Source organism: Chrysemys picta, chromosome 6 (assembly GCF_011386835.1).
Source record: "Chrysemys picta bellii isolate R12L10 chromosome 6, ASM1138683v2, whole genome shotgun sequence".
In the NCBI taxonomy this organism is placed as follows: Eukaryota; Metazoa; Chordata; order Testudines; family Emydidae; genus Chrysemys; species Chrysemys picta.
Window position 1 is genome coordinate 44167164 of NC_088796.1, and position 17870 is coordinate 44185033.

Genomic DNA, 17870 nt, shown 5'->3' on the forward strand with positions numbered 1-17870 from the left:
CCTGATTTGTTAATTAGGCTCCAAATGCTGCCCCAGCACTTAACCTGAGTAATTTCTCAGGGCATGGAGATCTCCACAGGGACGAGGGGAGGAATTTCTTCCCCTCATAGAATCCTCTCTACGTACTAAAGGCTTGAGCAGGCATGTGACCCCCTTCACAGGGGGAGAAGAACGAGAGGAACCGCACAGTGGCAAACCCTCTATTCCCAAAAGACTTGCTATACAGGGCTCTGGCAGAGCCCTGAGCTGGAGTCCACACCCACTCTTGTACCCTGGGGGCTCACAATATCTTTCTCCTCCCCTCTGCAGCACAATCACAGTAGTTCTACTGTCAGGGCCCCTCTTCACCTAAAGAGGGGGCAAGATTTAGGACCAAAATCAATATTTTGGATGTACTGGTTATTGCTGTGTTGTAGATGATATACTCTTAGCACCTATTCATTCTTATTTGTTATCCACATATTATTTTCTCTGGGATTCTTCGTAATTTCTGGGATTGGGTTGTTTCTCCAGATGCTGAAGGATTCTGTTACCACTGATCTTGCTGTTCATGGATTCAGTCCTTAATGTACCCCATTTAAGATAAAGAACTTAGAATATTGAGTTAAGCTGAATAAAAATTTCTCCCTCTTCTCACCACTACCCCTGTTTTGATTTTTTTCCCTTTGCCATTGTGAGCCAGAGGTCTTTCCTACTACTTCAGACTATGAAATCATAAGCCCTCCCCATTTGATTGGAATTTTTATTTCCATGCCCTTGAACATGGCTAAATTAATTCTGACAAGTTGTAAAAAGAAGCCTCTGTGTTCAAACCAGAGAAGATTATCCATTTTCTATAGATCACCAATAAAACCAGTGTTTTACTCACAGATATTTTCTCAGCTACGTAGTTGCCCCTATTCTCTAATTTATCTTCACTGGCATAAAAGGTGAATGTCTGTAAAACATTTGATCCAGCTCTGAGGAATTCCCGATGAAGTTGACGAACTGCAAGGTATTAAAAAAAGGGCAAAAAAGTTTGATATGGTTATTACCATTTTAGCATCTGTTTGCACAGTTACATGTTTATTGGTTAGGTTATGTTAGCTTAGAAAAGGTTCTGAATTAATGGAATTGTAAAAAAGACATCTTCTACTTAGTTTTGTAGCAAGTATAGCATCTGCAGCAAACACTGCCACCTTCTCTGTTGATTTACCTCCTAACCTGGAGGAACAATTTATAGGGGGAAGCAGACAATTCAGTCTCCTTAGCCAGTCAAACATGCTGAGACTGTCAGTCTCCACTGCAGATCAACATCACCTTACTGATCTGTCTAATCAACCATGGAGGACCTTTTACCCTACAGTTACCCTGCCAGTAAGCTCACTCACTGAATCTTTGGCACCTTGCCTATATTTTGCCGTAGTCTGTTCTGCAGACCTCTCAAGCTGTAGCCCCGGAATTGACATTCCTGAACATACCCCAGAACTTGACAGCACTACAATCAGCCATTTTATATGTTCAACCACTGCCAGCTCAAACCCAAACATCACATAGCTAGAAATAGTTTTAGGGCCCTGAGAGGCAAAGCCATGCAGCTGCATGTTTGCAGTTTTGCTATCAAAATGAGAGGTTGGGACAGGAAGTTAAGGTTCCCTGAAAATAGAAGGAATATTTGGACAACCAACCTCAGTTTTAGGTACCTTTGACATGTAAGTTTTATTGTTCTCATTAGAAATATTTTTCTGATAAGGAAATATGAATTGTTATTGGCTGTTTCTAGGGAAACTGTTAGCCTACCAGGGAGTATTATGAGGTATGTGCTTTGTCAGGAGAAAATTTATAAAAAGTGTAGTTAGAAAGTGTACTTTGGAGCAGTCTGAGGAAGATTTCTTTGGGCAAAGATATGATAACTAAGTTCCCCAGCAGCTAGACAGAAGGAGGGGCCCCCAGAAACCTGGCTGTTGATTCCTCAAAGCCATCTTAACTTTGGTAAATATAAAGTTTAAAGATGCTCTGAACCTACTGTGACAGGATGCTCTAATAAAAAAGTAGTTTTAGGTAAAAGCACTCTGATTTGTATCACATATCAGACAGAGGAACTGTCTCTTCACTGATTTATTCCTGACACCACCTGGAGAGAAACAGTTAAGTTACCATTGCTTTGGGTTCTGAAAACCCGGGCTAACAAAGTGTCACTTAGTAGGATTGCTTTAAGGTCGTAAAGTGAAAGGGGAAAGGAAAGCAGATGTTAGCAAAAGGAAGAGGAAGTATGGAAAGAGATCAGACTAAGGGCATGTCTGCACTTATGGCAGCAGTGCTGATTTAGCCATCGATACAGTGGTGTCAATTTAGCAGGTCTGGTGAAGACACACCAAGTCGATGGCAGAGCACCCTCCCATCGACTTCTGTACTCCACCTCTTTGAGAAGCATAAGGCAAGTCAGCGGGAGAGCGTCTCCCATCGACACAGTGGAGTTTAGACAGCACTGTATGTTGACCTAAGTAACATAACTTAGATCGACTTACAGCTTTAGTGTAGACCAACCCTTAGATCAGTGTGAGAAAAGGAACACAGCAACTGCCCAGGAAATTAGTCAACAGTGAAGATAAGGGATCTGCTCTAGCCTGTGAAAAAAGAAAATAGTAATTGTGGCACTGTGGCCACTTACTGCTGCCTGCATGCCCCTTTTTTCTCTTTCACAGGGCTCCTTAAACTCCACACAGCTCAAAGGAAAATTACAATATTCTCCATCTGGGGTCCAATTTATTCAGTCCCCAGGTACATACTGGCACTCCAGGCCCCAATCCCAGTTTAGTGTCTCTTTCCTTAGTTGTGGGGTTCCCAGCCCTCTTTCCCAGAGCTGGGTCAAAGTTCAATGTCTCTGCAGGAACCAGGCTTGCTCCCTACAGTGGCTTCTTCAAGCCAACTACAGCATCTCCCAGCTAACCTCCAGGCTTCCTGCCTGAAACAGCCTCTACCACTCTCCCAACCACCCTTTCTCTGCAGCTTCCTGCTGGCTTTTATATCAGAATCACTTGATTCCTCTCAGGTGGGGCTCATCTTGTAATCAGGGCTGGCTTAGCCCCAAGCTCTCCAGCACACAGGCAAGCCAGCCTGTCACAGGAATAACTATCAATCTTGGAAATTAAAGGGCACAAAAGCAATATTTTATGTGAAAATGTTAGTGCACTGCCAAGCTCCCTCCTCCAGAGGTGAAAGTAAGCCGGTACGCCCTGGTACAGCATACCGGCAAGAGCCGGTGCGTTGTACCAGGGCTGCCCGGCTTCCCCAGGTGGCAATTTAAAGGGTCTGGGGCTCCCAGCAGCGGCTGGAGCCCCAGGCCCTTTAAATTGCCACCAGAGCCCTGCTGCTGGAGCCCTGGGATAGCAGCAGTGGGGCTCCGGGGCTATTTAAAGGGCCAGGGCTCCCGCTGCCTCTACTGCCCTGCCATGCCCGCTCAGGCAGGCTCCAGCAGCTATTTAGAGGGCCCGGGGCTGTAGAGGCAGGAGAGCCCCAGACCCTTTAAATAGCCCCCAGAGCCCCGCTGCCGGAGTCCTGGGGTAGCAGCGGCAGCTGGGGTTCCGGTAGTGGTTTAAAGGGCCCGGGGTGGTGGCGGCAGCCAAGCCCTGGGCCCTTTAAACTGCTGCCAGAGCCCCCAGCTACCTTGGTGGGGGCACTTACCGGTACAGGGCGGGCCGGGGCTGGCTCTGACCCCCCCGGTAAGTCCCTATTTCTACTTTCACCCCTGCCCTCCTCTTACGGCCAGCATTTGCTATTCCCTCTTTTCTACTCAAACTTAATACTATTTATTATTTGTACGGTGGTAGCACCTAGAAACTCCAACCAAGACCAAGGGCCCATTTTACTGGGCATTGTACATATATAATGAAAAGAAGGTACTTGCCCCCAAAGAACTTGCAATCCTAACACAAATGTCACTTGTCCCATAAAGTTAAATGTAATGCTTTGGTTGGGCCCAATCCTGTACTTTTGGAGGCAAAACTTCCAGTGATTTTAGTAGGAATTTTACCTATGAGATCAGGTCCATTAGAAGTAATCAGTGATCAGTTTGTATATAGAATGCTGCAGTTGTCACAGTAGGTGAACAGGGATTAACAATTTATTTTATACACAGTCCACTAAAAAGAAACCAGACAGATGGTAATTTCTTTTGGAAGACGACCCCCTAGGCAGATATGAAATAGTAAGACAGAAGTGTAAGCCCCTGTATCCCATAGCCAAAGCTCAGCCACACTGTCCCTTGGACTTTTATAAAGGCGTATGGTAATATGATATAAAAATGTCTATTTCCAAGGCCGATGTTTGGAGAGGTTTTAAAAAAAGCCTTTGATACCATATCACACTGCTGACAGACAACCTGATTCATTAGCCAACTCTGTGGATGCAATATGAGGACTAGAAAACACAGTCTTCAAGAAATGGAGATATCCCATCTCCTAGAACTGGAAGGGACCTTGAAAGGTCATCGAGTCCAGCCCCCTGCCTTTACTAGCAGGACCAAGTACTGATTTTGTCCCAGATCCCCAAGTGGCCCCCTCAAGGATTGAACTCACAACCCTGGGTTTAGCAGGCCAATGCTCAAACCACTGAGCTATCCCTCCCTTCCCCAAATACAGGCTTCCAACCCAGATCTAGCTCAAACGTAGTCACTAGAAAGCAACAGAGGGTCCTGTGGCACCTTTGAGACTAACAGAAGTATTGGGAGCATAAGCTTTCATGGGTAAGAACCTCACTTCTTCAGATGTAGTCACTAGAGTTACTCCTAGGGGAACTCTGTACCACTGCACATCCACAGAATTTATGCCTCCGCAGATTTCTTTGCTTCCCCACAGAAAAATGACTTTCTGCTGGGGAGGGTCGCATGACCGCTCTTGTGGCTTCCCCATCAGAATGTTTTGGGTGCCCAGGGCAGCCGACAGAGAGGTAAATCACTGTGGGGCTGGGGAAGACCTGGCTGGTGGCTTCTACCCTGCACCAGGCTCAGCTGCTAGTCCAGGCTGGACTGGGGAGGATGGGACTTCCTCTTCCCTTGCATGGCATCCAGGACCGGGTCAGATACACTCCCAGATTTCTTCCCCAGCTGCAGGAAGCTCTGCAAACTCCTCTCCTGGCTTCCATCACTCCTCAGCTGCAGGGGGAGGGATCATTGTACAGAGAGCTGCTCCCCCATCCGCCCAAGCTCCATGCATCTAGATGCCATCATATCCAGCCTACCCGCCAAGGCTTTCCCCCCCACACACACACACTCAGAACCCACCTTGATGAGCCCCACTCCCCCGGACCACCCCGGACCACCCCCCACATCCCCATCTCACCAAGCCCCAACCAGCTGCACCTGAACCCCTACCCTACTGAGCCCCACTGCCCCAGAATGTGCTCTCCAATGCCATGCTGGAGCCTCCACGTTTCTTTGACAAATAACATTTGCAGAATTTTAAAATATTGTGGGCAGGATTTATTTTTTTTTACCTCAGGAGTAAAAAAAACTTCGCTTCCTGGCTCTTTGAGCTGTGGTCCAAGTGTTGTATCTATATACATGGGCAAGTTTGATTCCACTCAGTAGAGGGCAGTGCTGAGCACACAAACCAGACCATTCTTATCCTGCACTCACACTCTGGAATAACCCAGGAGGCTGCTCTAACAGAACACTGCTTATACCAGCTATTACACAAGAACCAGTCAGGAACATAGCTTATTGCTCAACTTCAGAGTTCTTAAAGTTCTTCGAATCCTGCATCAAGTAGCAGTATCAAGTTTCAATCTCACATCCTTTGAACAGAGACAGTCAAAACACTCCAGGTGTGAGCAGCATTTATTTTTAATTATAATTTAAAAAAATAGGTCATTCACTCCAAACAAAGGGCCACTTCAGAATACTTCTAGGATCCACTAGTTTGTTTTTCTATCAGCCACTTTCCATAAAGGGTCATTGGTACAGCTGGTCAGAAAATTGAAAATGCTTTTTACAATTTTCACAGTCCTTATGGATCCTGTTTCTGCTGTGTGACACTACTGCATACCCTCTTCTAGTGCAGTAATACTCATCATTGAAGTATGCTGGTGCCTGTGCTACAGGGTAAAATAAGTGCTGTTCTCTTGTGAGCCGATGGAAATCTTACCCTACACTAAAACAGTTAAAACATGTTCAAGACTCACACCCTTCTGAGGGTGTGTGTGCGCGCACACACATGCGTTAACTTTATTAAAAAAGTATCACAAGAATCCAGCCACCCGTCTCTGGGCTTGGCTGCTCCTAAAGTTTCTATCTTATGACAGCTGAGCTCCAGAACCTACATTGTGATAACCACAGGAGCCTCTCTCATGTCTTTTGTATCCTTCATGGGTCAACGAACTGTCAACAAGGCTGAAACAGAACTCCCTGAAGGGTTCCAACTTCTGCTAAGAGTGTGGGTCAATAAGAAAGACCACACATTCTCTTACAGCTCCTTAATAATGCTTGACTTGTTTTACCTCCCTCTCCCCACAGGCTTCAAGTGCTCTTTGCTTATGATTGTGGCATCCCAGCAGAGTGCACAGTTCACAAAAATCAAGGAACTGGTGATGCAGGTGAACCAATAAAAAAAATTTCATAAACATGCAAACTAGATGAATATCCCAAACAACCAGGAAAGGAATCAGCAGGATCTTAAATTTGTCAATATTTAGAGAGGAAGGATAGCCTTATGGTTTAGACACTGGCCTGAAACCTCACGAGAACTGGGTTTAAGTCATCAATTGTAAGACCAGAAGGGACCATCACGATCATCTAATCTGACCTCCTACGTAACAAAGGCCAACAAATTTCACCCAGTAATTCCCAGCTGCGCTACAGACTTCCTAGGTGACTTCTGGCATGTCACAATAGCTGTGTACATTTTAAAATCTATTTGTAAAGGGGGATGTTACTTCCTTTGCCTGTCTTGTCTATTCTTTAAAGGCAGTGATTGTCTCTTCCTAAGTGTATAGTGCCTAGCACAATAGACCCCATCGTGGTTGGGCCTCTAGCAACTACTGGAATCTTAACAATAATTTAAGAGTTCTTTGCAGTCATAGTTGAGGTGTATTAGCTAAATATGTGCTGTATTTTTAAAGTTGTAAAGTACAACTCATTCAAATCATTTTTCATTTCAACCCACCACGTGGACAAAATCTGACCTCGCACATATGACCAAGCAATAGTATTAGAGATCTTGCCAGGGTTTCAGTACAGTGATACGTTTCAGAGTAGCAGCCGTGTTAGTCCGTATCCGCAAAAAGAACAGGAGTAGTTGTGGCACCTTAGAGACTAAAATTTATTTGAGCATAAGTTTAGCTTGGCTTATGCTCAAATAAATTTGTTAGTCTCTAAGGTGCCACAAGTACTCCTGTTCTTAGTACAGTGATAGCATTTTAAGTTGTTCACACGTTTCACATTGTAGGCATTTAGGGCTCATTTCTGAACTCTCTAATCCCTACTCAGGTAACATTTCTCCCCTCTACAAAACAAACAAACAAAAAAAACAACAACCTTGCCCTCCCTATCTCCTTCCTCCCATGGTCTCCTTTTCTTAGTCCTCATCCTCTCCTTCTCTTCCTAGGCTCCCACTTTCTTCTTCAGTTTTTTTTCCCTCCCTTCCCCCTGTCCAGAGCCTCCATCTCTTATGTGCTTTCCTTACAAGGTAGGAGGGATTTGATAGCTCTGGAGCAGTTCTCACACCAACTGGCCCAGCCAGCTGCTTCCTCTATTTTCCACACCTAATTTCTGTGTAACATTACTGTGCAGGGTGGAGGAGCAAAAGTCAGCAGTGCAGAGGAGGCACCACACTGCACAGAAGAGGAAATGTTCACACTTCATATTAAGGGAATACATTTATAAATAATATATAAAGGGTTAATAAATGTAATAAGCATGTTATAGACATGAGTAATAGGTTATCAGCACATTAGTAGCAAGTGTCATAGATGGTTTTAAGCCCTGTTTAAAAGGCATTGTGAGAAGGCTTCCATATAAAGAGAGGCTCAAAGAAGATTGGAAGGATTAGAGTGAGGAGATATTAATTATTTTATAGACCTGTTATAAAGAAGGCTACTCTGGCACTCCTATTTTCTGTATTCAATTTAAGAGCACCACATTTAAAATGTATCAAAGGAAATACTTTTCTACCCATTGTAAACTGGCTTGTGGAATATGCTGCCACAGGATGTTATAAGGACTATTACGTTTCTAGAAAAGATTGCATACATAAATAGATAATAGCATCTACATTACACTTGTTATGCTATAATTTTCAATCCTCATGCTTTGAGGCAGAAGCTGATCACTTGCTAGGTCAGGAAGAAATTCCTCCTCATGGTAGAGAATTGCTCCATTAAGTGCATTTTGGTGGGGAACAGAAGAAGGAGGTTACACAATCCGCTGAAGTATGTTGCATTGGCCATTGTCAGAGAGAAGAAACCTAGTCTGTTGCACTTCAGCATTTCTTATGTTCTTATAGCCTTTAATTTTTTCTCATTTCACAGTGGAGTAAATCTTGAAAGTATATGAGTATAGTGGAGTATATGAAAAGATCTCTAAGCCCTTACATTCATTATTAAAAACTTCTAATTTCTTGCAGGTATTAAATAAACAAACAAACTATATCATTTTAAGTCAATACACAACTCCTAAAATAGCCCCATTACAACAAAGGTGCATGAGTCTTAAATAATCGAGCAGCTGTTTCGATACTTCTATTTAAAAACCTGCTAAAAAATTCTAATACAAAATATGTAATTTATTACATATAATCAAAGATTTTTACATTCTCCACATGATTACAGTTTCTTGTTAAGACTGACCTGCTTCTGGGTGTTCTACTGCAGCTTCTGGAGTCCAGGGTCCAGCTTTTACATAACCTCTCTTTTCAAGAGCTATCACAAATCCTCCATCTCCAATCACAATTTCTCCAGCATCTAGACGTTCTAGAATACCCTGAATAATAAGGGAGGAAAGGTTGATGGACTGTAGCTATGTAGTTTTGTAGGCTACACACTTTTCAAGATAGGGACTTTCTCATCCTTTGTTTTTTGGAAACAGCTAAGCATAATTTGGGGGCTACTGCAATCAGAACAACAACAGCAGCAGCAGCAATATGTTATTGTTTCTTTAAAGCATCTTTCAGGCTTAAACAATGGCAGAAGGTTAGTTTTCAAAGAATGTAGGATTTTATTATAATAAGCATACATATAGTACCTAGGCTCCCGACTATGATCACAATTTTATTAAAAATTGAAAAATGCACTGTTCCAAAAAAAAAAAAAAAAAAAAAAAAAAAAAAAAAAAAATCACATGTCAAGGGCCCAGTCATGCTCCCATGAAAATAAATGGTTAAAATCCCACCCATTATGGGCCCTATGTGCTCCCAAAATATTTGTTAACTATTGGAAGAGAAACACTAGTGTCCTACTTTTTTAGTAACTCATTTACTCTTCAGCTGAGATAAAGGTCACTGAGGCAATGCTGCAACACAAGTAGCTTGTGGTACAAAATGACACAACGAAGGTATCATGCCACAGCTAAAAAAGCATGCATGTAACATTTTACTGACACACATATCTGACATCTTAAAATGCTGCAATCTCATTTTAGCTTTCTGTGCAAGCTGTTTTCACTTGGTTGGATTTGCTCACACACATTTGTAAAAATCAAAGAGAACCTTGCCCATTTTGCACAGCCCAGAAGTTTAAAAAGATGCCAGGTTACAAAAAATATTCAGCTTTTTCATGTTTTGCCCCATTTCTTGTCTTGAATTGTAAGCTAGTGTAAAGAAAATGTGAATAGTTTTCTTTTATAATATGAATACTGGCGCAAGATAATATTGCATTGGGTTATATCTGAAAATATTAGATGTCTCGTATTCCTCTCATTGGTTTATGTACCCAAAGACTTCTAATAAGTGGACCACAATTGCATAATATCCCTACATATTAGATTCCACATTTGGATCTCATATTTGTTTGCATTTTATTGGGAAAAAAAAATCAGATGTAGCCAGACATTTCACAATGACTACACAGTCATGGGCCTTGGAGTTCAAAGTTTTTACAATTAAGGCTAGCCACATTACCCTCCATATCTACCCTTTTCAGATGGCATAACACAGTTTATTATTTTATGCAGTAGTATCTGAGCTCTGGAGGAAAATGAAAGCTTTGTGCATATACAGTTGTATGTGGTTTGAAAGCCCCTGGTAGAAGACTTTTTCCACTTTTTAGTCTCCATCCATTGATAGATTTTTCTCTTTGAGATGTGTAAAGTAAAACCTCTGTAATTAGCACTTCACTAATCCACACACCTTGTAGATTGCATATATAAAGAAGATGACCAGTTATTTCTCAGCACAGCTTTGACAGAGATCTGAGTAAGCTCTCACATTAACTTTGTTCTAAAAATTATACTGTAAGAACATTGACTTACATACTATTAGCATAAATATTTCAGACTAAAATGACATTTTCTAAATAAATGAACAAAGTAAATTTCATAATGCAGCGTCCCTGCTATTTAAAAAAACAACAACGATTTGCTTATGCACTGTGAGCCCGATACTGCTCCAATTAAAATCAACAATGGAAGTTTTGACATTGATTTCAACGTGAGTAGGAACAGGCCTCAACTTGCAAAATTCAGCAACTCAGAAGGCATTTCCCAGTCATTAATGTGTATTTGTGTTGTAACTATGAAAGTTCAGAGCCTTTGTTAAGATTATTGTTTGCAAATGAATAACTGAGTGCCTAAAATGGGCCTGGCCAAGCAATCTGGAATAAATCTGCCACGTAGAACAGGAGTGAGCACACTTTTTGGCCTGAGGGCCACACCTTGGTATGGAAATTGTATGAAGGGCCAGCTGGGGCAGGGGATTGGGGTGCACGGGGGGCATGGGGACACACAGAGGAGATGAGGGCTTCAGCTGGGGGTGCAGACTTTGGGTGGGGCTAGGGATGTGGGGTTTGGAGTGCAGGAGGGTGCTCCAGGCGGGGATCAAAGGATTTGGAGGGTGGTCAGGGCTGGGACAGGGGGTTGTGGCATGGGGGGGGTTGAGGGGACGGCTCAGGGGTGCAGGATCCAGGCGGCACTTACCTGAAGCAGCTCCTGGAAACAGCAGCCTGCCTCCCCTCCAGAGGCGGTGCCACACTGCTCTGCATGCTGCCCCGTCCGCAGGCAGCGCCCCTGCAGCTCTCATTGGCCACGGTTCCTGGCCAATGGGATCTGCAGAGCCGGCACTGGGGGCAGGGGCAGCGTGCGAAACTCCCTGGCTGCTCCTGCTGCCAGGAGCCGCGCGGAGCTGCTGCACGCACAAAATGGAGCAAGGCAAACCCCTGACCTCGTTCTCCGGCTGGAGCACCGGAGCGGGGAAAGCTCCCAACCCTGCTCCCCGGCAGGAGCTCGAGGGCCAGATTAAAAGGTCAGATGGGCCAGATGCGGCCCCATGGGCCGTAGTTTTCCCACTCCTGATGTAGAAGATCATAATCTGGGTCTCTGTTTCCATGGTCTGCCAAGGAAGCTTTCACCGGGGGAGTTCACTTCAAAAGTTTAATGAAGATGGAGCGGACTGAAACTTTAAAGGGGAGGAAACATTTCAGATCACCTCATGCATTCGTTACAAGCTACTACAAAGTACCGAATACATGTTAATATGAAATATGGACACTATGTTTTAATGTGCTCAGTTAAATCAAATCATACTCTTTAATGCGAACTTGTTGGCCATTATTCTGTTAAAAATTAATTCAAGGCAGTTCTTCCTGAGAATCCTTACTAATTGCAAAAGGTAAAAAATAAACCCAAAAAACATAACACACCACATTTTTATTTAAAAAAAAAAAAAAATCTTTTTCCAATCCCTTTGCTGGATGAAAGCCCCACAAAATCATCATGGAAAACTAACTAAGGCTTTTTAAATTTAGTCTACCTACAATTTCCTACCCAGGCTACCGTGAGTGAAGTTGCACCAGTTGGTGCTAGCAATGATAGGAAATTTTAGGGATAATTGGTAGCGTAGCTACAGTTTAAATTTACTGGCTATTAAGGGGAACAGTAAAAGTGCCTGTATATATAGTGTTTTATATAAATCAAAATTGAAAAAAAAATTCCCTCTGATCCCTTTCATTTATAGTAATCTTAAGTGTTACTTAGAATAGTTAAAACATTTTCACACAAGTGCAATATTCCATGAACATGGTGTAATTATATGGTTTCACAGACCCTTTCATGAAGAGATATCTGGTATATGCTATTGCTCTGAAACCATCAAATTTTGTTTAGATATTGTTCAAATGTTTGGTCAATGGATTGTAACCTGTTACCATCAATCTAAGTATATTTCTTCAACTAACTGACTGTACAAAGGCTCTCATTTATCTGTGTACCCTCACAAAAACGATAGTCATATAAATATATGGAGGAGTAACTTTAATCTTGTACAGTTGCAAGGAAGCTAGGGATAGAAATCCTATCTGATTAAGAATTGTGCATATGGTATTTTAATAACAACTTAATATACAGCACTCCTAGAATTTTAAAGAATAATGAATACTGTTCATCCAGCATATCAAATAATATAAAACAACAAATTATTCAAATTTATTCCTGGTAAGAACTCAGAGGTGGCTTCGTTTCCTCACTCATTTAATCAAGCCATTACATTCTAAATATGAATGTTGCAGCATAAAGTTATATAAGAGAATAATTTAATAGCTCAATGGATACATTTATGATCATGGGATTATATTTTGCTTCTGTTAACTCTTCAACTTTTCACTGTAGCTACCTATTTGTAGAAATGTTTATATATTTACCTTTTGATTTAAAAACAACAATCAGAGGGTTGTAAAAGTTTTTAAAAAGGTAAAGTCCTAGGCCAGTAGTTTTCAACCTGTGGTCCACGGACCCCTGGGGGTCTGCAGACTAAGTCTAAGATTTCCAAAGGGGTGCAACCCACATTTGAAATTTTGTAGAGGTCTGCAAATGAAAAAAATGTTGAAGACCACTGTCCTAGGAAAGAGCAGGACTGCAAATTCTGTTACTAAATGTGACAATGCCTATTGAACCTGCCAACTATAGAAACTGCTTCTCAGCCTCAAATTGTCTGAAATCAGCTGATGCACCTGATGAAGTGGATTTAGCCCAGGAAAGCTTATGATCAAAAAATTTTGTTAATCTCTAAATTGCCACAAGTACTCCTCTTTGTTTTTGCTGATACAGACTAACAAGGCAACCCCTCTGAAACCTGCCTGAAATCAGGCACTCTCCTCCCATGCCCTGGGAGGAAAGGGTCTGTGCTTGGAAGGAGGTGGCAATATCAGAGAGATGACTGATAGTGCTATTCTCAGAGCAGGATTTTGCCCCACCCAATTTGCATGATGGTTCTATTTCCCACCCCCTCCTTCGGCCATGCACTAGCAGCAGCAGCCCCGAATGGGAGCAGGGGGCGGTGCCCGCCCATGGTAGCTCAGCGAAGTGATCCTGTTTGTTCCAACACAGCTGTGCCTCCAGACTTTGCAAGTGAGGGGCTCAAACCCTTAGCGGGAGCTTTGGTGGCCGCTTCTCCTCGGGGCACATCACGGGACAGCTGGAGCAGCCACACGCAGCTATCCCCAAGAGAGCTGCCGGGCCGACCGCTCCAGTCCCCCCAGCGGCTACAGGGAGCCTGCAAGTGGGACGGACTGGGGACTTCCTGCGCCCCCAGCGGCTCCTAGACAGGCGCGAGTCCCCGGGCATTTACCTTCTTCTTGGCGTGCTGGGGGCTCGCTCCGACAGGCGGCGACTGCATTTTTCCGGGGCGTTAGCAGCGCTGTCTTTGCACCCAGGCACTTACTGCCGGCGGCTGGCGCTTCCCCCGGCGGCGCAGCGAGACTCGGCGTACACAGCCCAGCCTAGCCCACCCGCCCCTTTATAGCCCCGGAGGAGAGGCGGGATGTGGGGTGGGTCCTGGGTGGCCGGGTCTGCCCCCAACTCCCATTACGGAACAGGCAACACCCTCCCTCCCTGTGACCCTGGCCCCGCTGCGGGGCTGCCAGTCCTGTGTGAGCCCCGCGCAGCTCTGCCCGGGCGCACGGCGCTTTGGCCTCTTGCCCACTCCGACGTGATGTAACTTCACATTCGCTGACAGGGAAGGCAGCAGGACCTTGTTCGCTGGGGGGTGGCTCTGTGTCCCCGCTCCCCCCCGCAGGGCAGCCCTGACCCCCCCGCGGGCGGGGCGGGCCCGGCTCCGTCCGTTAAGGGGATTGGCCACTGGGGGTCCCGAGGGAGGCAGGTTTCCCACCCTGCCGAGTGAGCCGAGCCAGCCCAGCCCAGCGCCTGCGAGGGTCCGGCACGCGCCATGCTGCGGGGAGCCCTGAGGCTGCTCCCACCCCAGCTGCGAGGCGGAGAGCTCGCCTTACTGCGCCGGGCGCGCCCCCTTAGCAGCGGCTCCGGCACTGCGGGGCGGTGAGTTCTGCCTGCGGGCTAGAGCCTGCGCTGGGGGTGGTTCGCGACGCGCGCTCTCATCGCGTTTTTCTGGAGGGAAAATGTTGGTGCGAATGGAAGTACTTCGCTAGGCGACGGCTTCCCTGTGCACAGGCTCCACTTCCCCCAGCAGAGGTTGTATGACCCCGAGTGACAGAGGTGAGGACGGGCGAGCTGACCTAATATAGGTCTCCCCTTTTCCTAAATTCTGCCATAGCCATTTCCTTCATCGTTTTAACAGCTGAATAACAAAGTAAGTGCTGCGATTCACAGAAAAGAGGCATCCCCGAATCATACCAATCTGCTGGGTTTGACAGCGACGAAGGCTTTAAAATACTAGTGAAAGGCGTCAGACAGTTTTGGCTTCATTACAAGTGAAGAGGGAAATCCATATTAGCAGCTGCTGCTAAAATTAAACATATTCATAGCGGCGCTGCATAACCCCAAAGTCTTAAAGGAGCTAGCCAAGGAGCTCTCTGAACCACTTACTGTTAATTTTTAACAAATCTTAGAAACCTAGGGAAAGTGGAAGAGGATTGGTGGAATGCCAGGGCATTTCCAATATTTAAAAAGGGAACCACAGACCATATTAGCTTGAGATCAATCGTTGGCAAAATAATGGACTGGTTAATCTGGGACTCTATCAAAGAATTAGAAGCTAAAAATATAATTAATGCCAGTTTAGCATGTTTTTTATGGAAGGTAGGTCTTGTCAAGCGTTACCTTTTTAAAAAGAACAGGATTACAGCAACTATGTTGATTTAGTGTACCTGGATTTCTCTGTGGCATTTGATTTAGTACCAAATGACATTCTGATTTTTAAAACTGCATTACATGGCGCCATCAGGGCATACCTTAGATGGATAAAAATGGTCTCACTAACAGATCCCAAAATCTACTTAATGGAGAGATATTTCTAGAGGGGTCCACCAGGAATTGCTTCTTGATCCAACATTATTGAATATTTTTATCAGTGATTTAGAGTAGACCATGATATAAATAGTAATCTTTGCTGCTAAAGTTTGCAGATGACACAAAAATTGGTGGGGTAATAAATAACAAGGAGGACAGGTTACTGTTACAGAGTGCTTTGAATTGCTTGGTTTAGGTGGTCACAATCCAGCAAAATGGATTTAACAAAGCTGAATTAAAGATAATATATTAGGAAACAAAGAATTCAGGCTATACCTACAGGATGGGATACACCTCTACCCTGATATAACGCTGTCCTCGGGAGCCAAAAAATCGTACCACGTTATAAGCGCAACTGCGTTATATTGAACTTGCTTTGATCCGCCGGAGTGCGCAGCCCCGCCCCCCTGGAGCACTGCTTTACCCTGTTATATCTGAACTTGTGTTATATCGGGTCGCGTTATATTGGGGTAGAGGTGTACTTGGTTTTGGAAAACAGTGACTCAGAACAGGATTTAGGGGTCATCATGGGTAACCGCGTCAACATGAGCTCTCATTTCAAGGCTGTGGCAAAAGGGCTAATGCAATCCTAGGATTTATAAAAAGGTGACTATCAGGTAGAAGTAGGGAAGTGATTTTGCTTTTGTTCACAGCTTTGGTAACGCTGCTACTAATAGTAATACTGTGCCCAGTATTAATGTCTGCATTTCAAGAAAGATGTAGAAATACAGAAGAAAGTTCAAAGGAGGGCCACAGAAATGATCCAGGAGCTGGGGTTTTTGTTTTGGTTTGGTTTTTTTTGCCTTCCTCTGAAACATCAGAGGGTGACCACTGTTGTAGATGGGGCACTGGACAGGGCGAACCAGTGTCATACGGACATAGAGTGTGAGGCCAGAAGGGATCATCAGATCATCTAGTGTTTTTTTTTTTTTTAAGTGGGCAGGCTCACCCGCCCACTGCTAAAGGCCCCTCCCCCAGCCTAGCGGGAGGGACCACTGGACCCAGAAACCAAATGATTGCTTGGGACAACTAATGAAAAAACAGGGAGTGAGGTGACGGTTAAAGGTTCAAAATCAGGGAACCGGATGGGGACACCGAGCAGAGAACCCCGGACAGCACCCACTGCTCCTCAAAGGTGGCAAGGGAGCCAGCAGACTCTGCCCAGTGGAACTCTGCCCGGAGACGTGAGACTAGGGAGGTACGGAAGTAGGCCCCACAGTTGCAGAGCACCCCCTCGTCCAACATCCTCTCCCTGGTATTATAGATGGTGAGTTTGGCCAGGGCCAGGAAGAGGTTGACGAGGAGGTCTCGCGACGTAGTGGGGCCACGGATAGGGTGTGCATAAATGAACAGGTGTGGGGAAAAGTGCAGCCAGAACCTCAACAAGAGGTTCTGGAGGAGCCGGAACAGGGGCTGCAACCTGGTGCACTCGAGGTAAGCGTGCGCCAGGGTCTCCCTCACGCCGCAGAATGGGCAGGCCTCAGGAATAGGGGTGAACCGCGCCAGGTACACGCCCGTGCTCACGGCTCCGTGGAGGAGCCGCCAACCAATGTCCCCGGCGGGCCTTGGAACTAAGGTGGAATAAAGACTGGCCCACCGGGGCTCATCACCCTCCACAGGTGTTAGATAGTCCCGCCATTTGGTGTCGGGGTGGGACACGAGGGTGAGGAGATACAACGTGTGGAGCACGAGCGTGTACAGGTGGTCCCTGGGCGCGGTTCGAAACCGGACCGGCTGCAGAGCGTGCAGCCGGCTCGGATTATGGGAGCGGGGGAGCCGGGGGGGCTCTAGTGTTATGGGGGCTCTACCATCTAGTGTTATGAGATGGTATAGAGCAGTGGTGGGAAACCTGCAGCCCCCATGCTGCCTATCAGGGTAATCCATTGGCGGGCCGTGAGACACTTTGTTTACATTGACCGCCGGCAGACACAGCCGCCCGCAGCTCCCAGTGCCGCGGTTTGCCATTCCCAGCCAATGGGAGCTGTGGGAAGTGGCACAGGCCGCACGGACTTGCTGGCTGCCGCTTCCCACAACTCCCATTGGCTGGGAACGGCGAATCGTGGCCACTGGGAGCTGCAGGTGGCCGTGCCTGCGGACGATCAATGTAAACAAACTATCTTGCAGCCCACCAATGGATTACCCTGACAGGCCGCGTGCGGGCCGCAGGTTGCCCACCACTGGTATAGAGGGTCTGCTGCCTTAGATGCCTAGCTGGTGGTTTTGCTCAAATGCTCAGGGTCTTACTGATCACCAAATCTGGGTTCAGGAAGAATTTTTTCCCCAGTTCAGATTGGCAGGGACCTTGGGGTTCTTTCACCTTTCTCTGCATCATAGAGCATGGATTACCAGCTGGTATCATCTGGCATATCCAACCTAATCAGTTCCCTGCCATTGCAGGGACATTGGTAACACCTCGGTCTCTTCTGTTCTCTCTGCCTGTATCATACAACTGTTTAATCTCCTGAAGACTGCAATGTTTAGTCTAACCCAA

At 45.4% G+C, this 17870-nt stretch overlaps 2 protein-coding genes across 4 annotated transcripts in view; one reads left to right on the forward strand and one right to left on the reverse strand.

The window, feature by feature from the left end:
- LOC101937801 (betaine--homocysteine S-methyltransferase 1) overlaps nucleotides 1–14221 on the reverse strand; it is a 31278-nt gene extending 17057 nt beyond the window's left edge. For both annotated transcript variants that reach the window (XM_005286438.4, XM_065599071.1), the window contains exons 1-3: nucleotides 13746–14221; nucleotides 8821–8953; nucleotides 869–987 (exon numbers count right to left, since the gene is read on the reverse strand). In XM_005286438.4, coding sequence (XP_005286495.2) covers nucleotides 869–987; nucleotides 8821–8953; nucleotides 13746–13793 — 300 coding nt within the window. In that variant the 5' untranslated portion in view covers nucleotides 13794–14221. The remainder of the gene's footprint in view (nucleotides 1–868; nucleotides 988–8820; nucleotides 8954–13745) is intronic.
- DMGDH (dimethylglycine dehydrogenase) overlaps nucleotides 14121–17870 on the forward strand; it is a 95461-nt gene continuing 91711 nt past the window's right edge. The window contains exon 1 of one of the 2 annotated variants that reach the window (XM_024111121.3): nucleotides 14121–14449. In XM_024111121.3, the coding sequence (XP_023966889.2) occupies nucleotides 14343–14449 (107 nt within the window). In that variant the 5' untranslated portion in view covers nucleotides 14121–14342. Of the gene's footprint in view, nucleotides 14627–17870 lie in introns of both variants that reach the window. The other variant, XM_024111122.3, reaches the window with a different exon arrangement.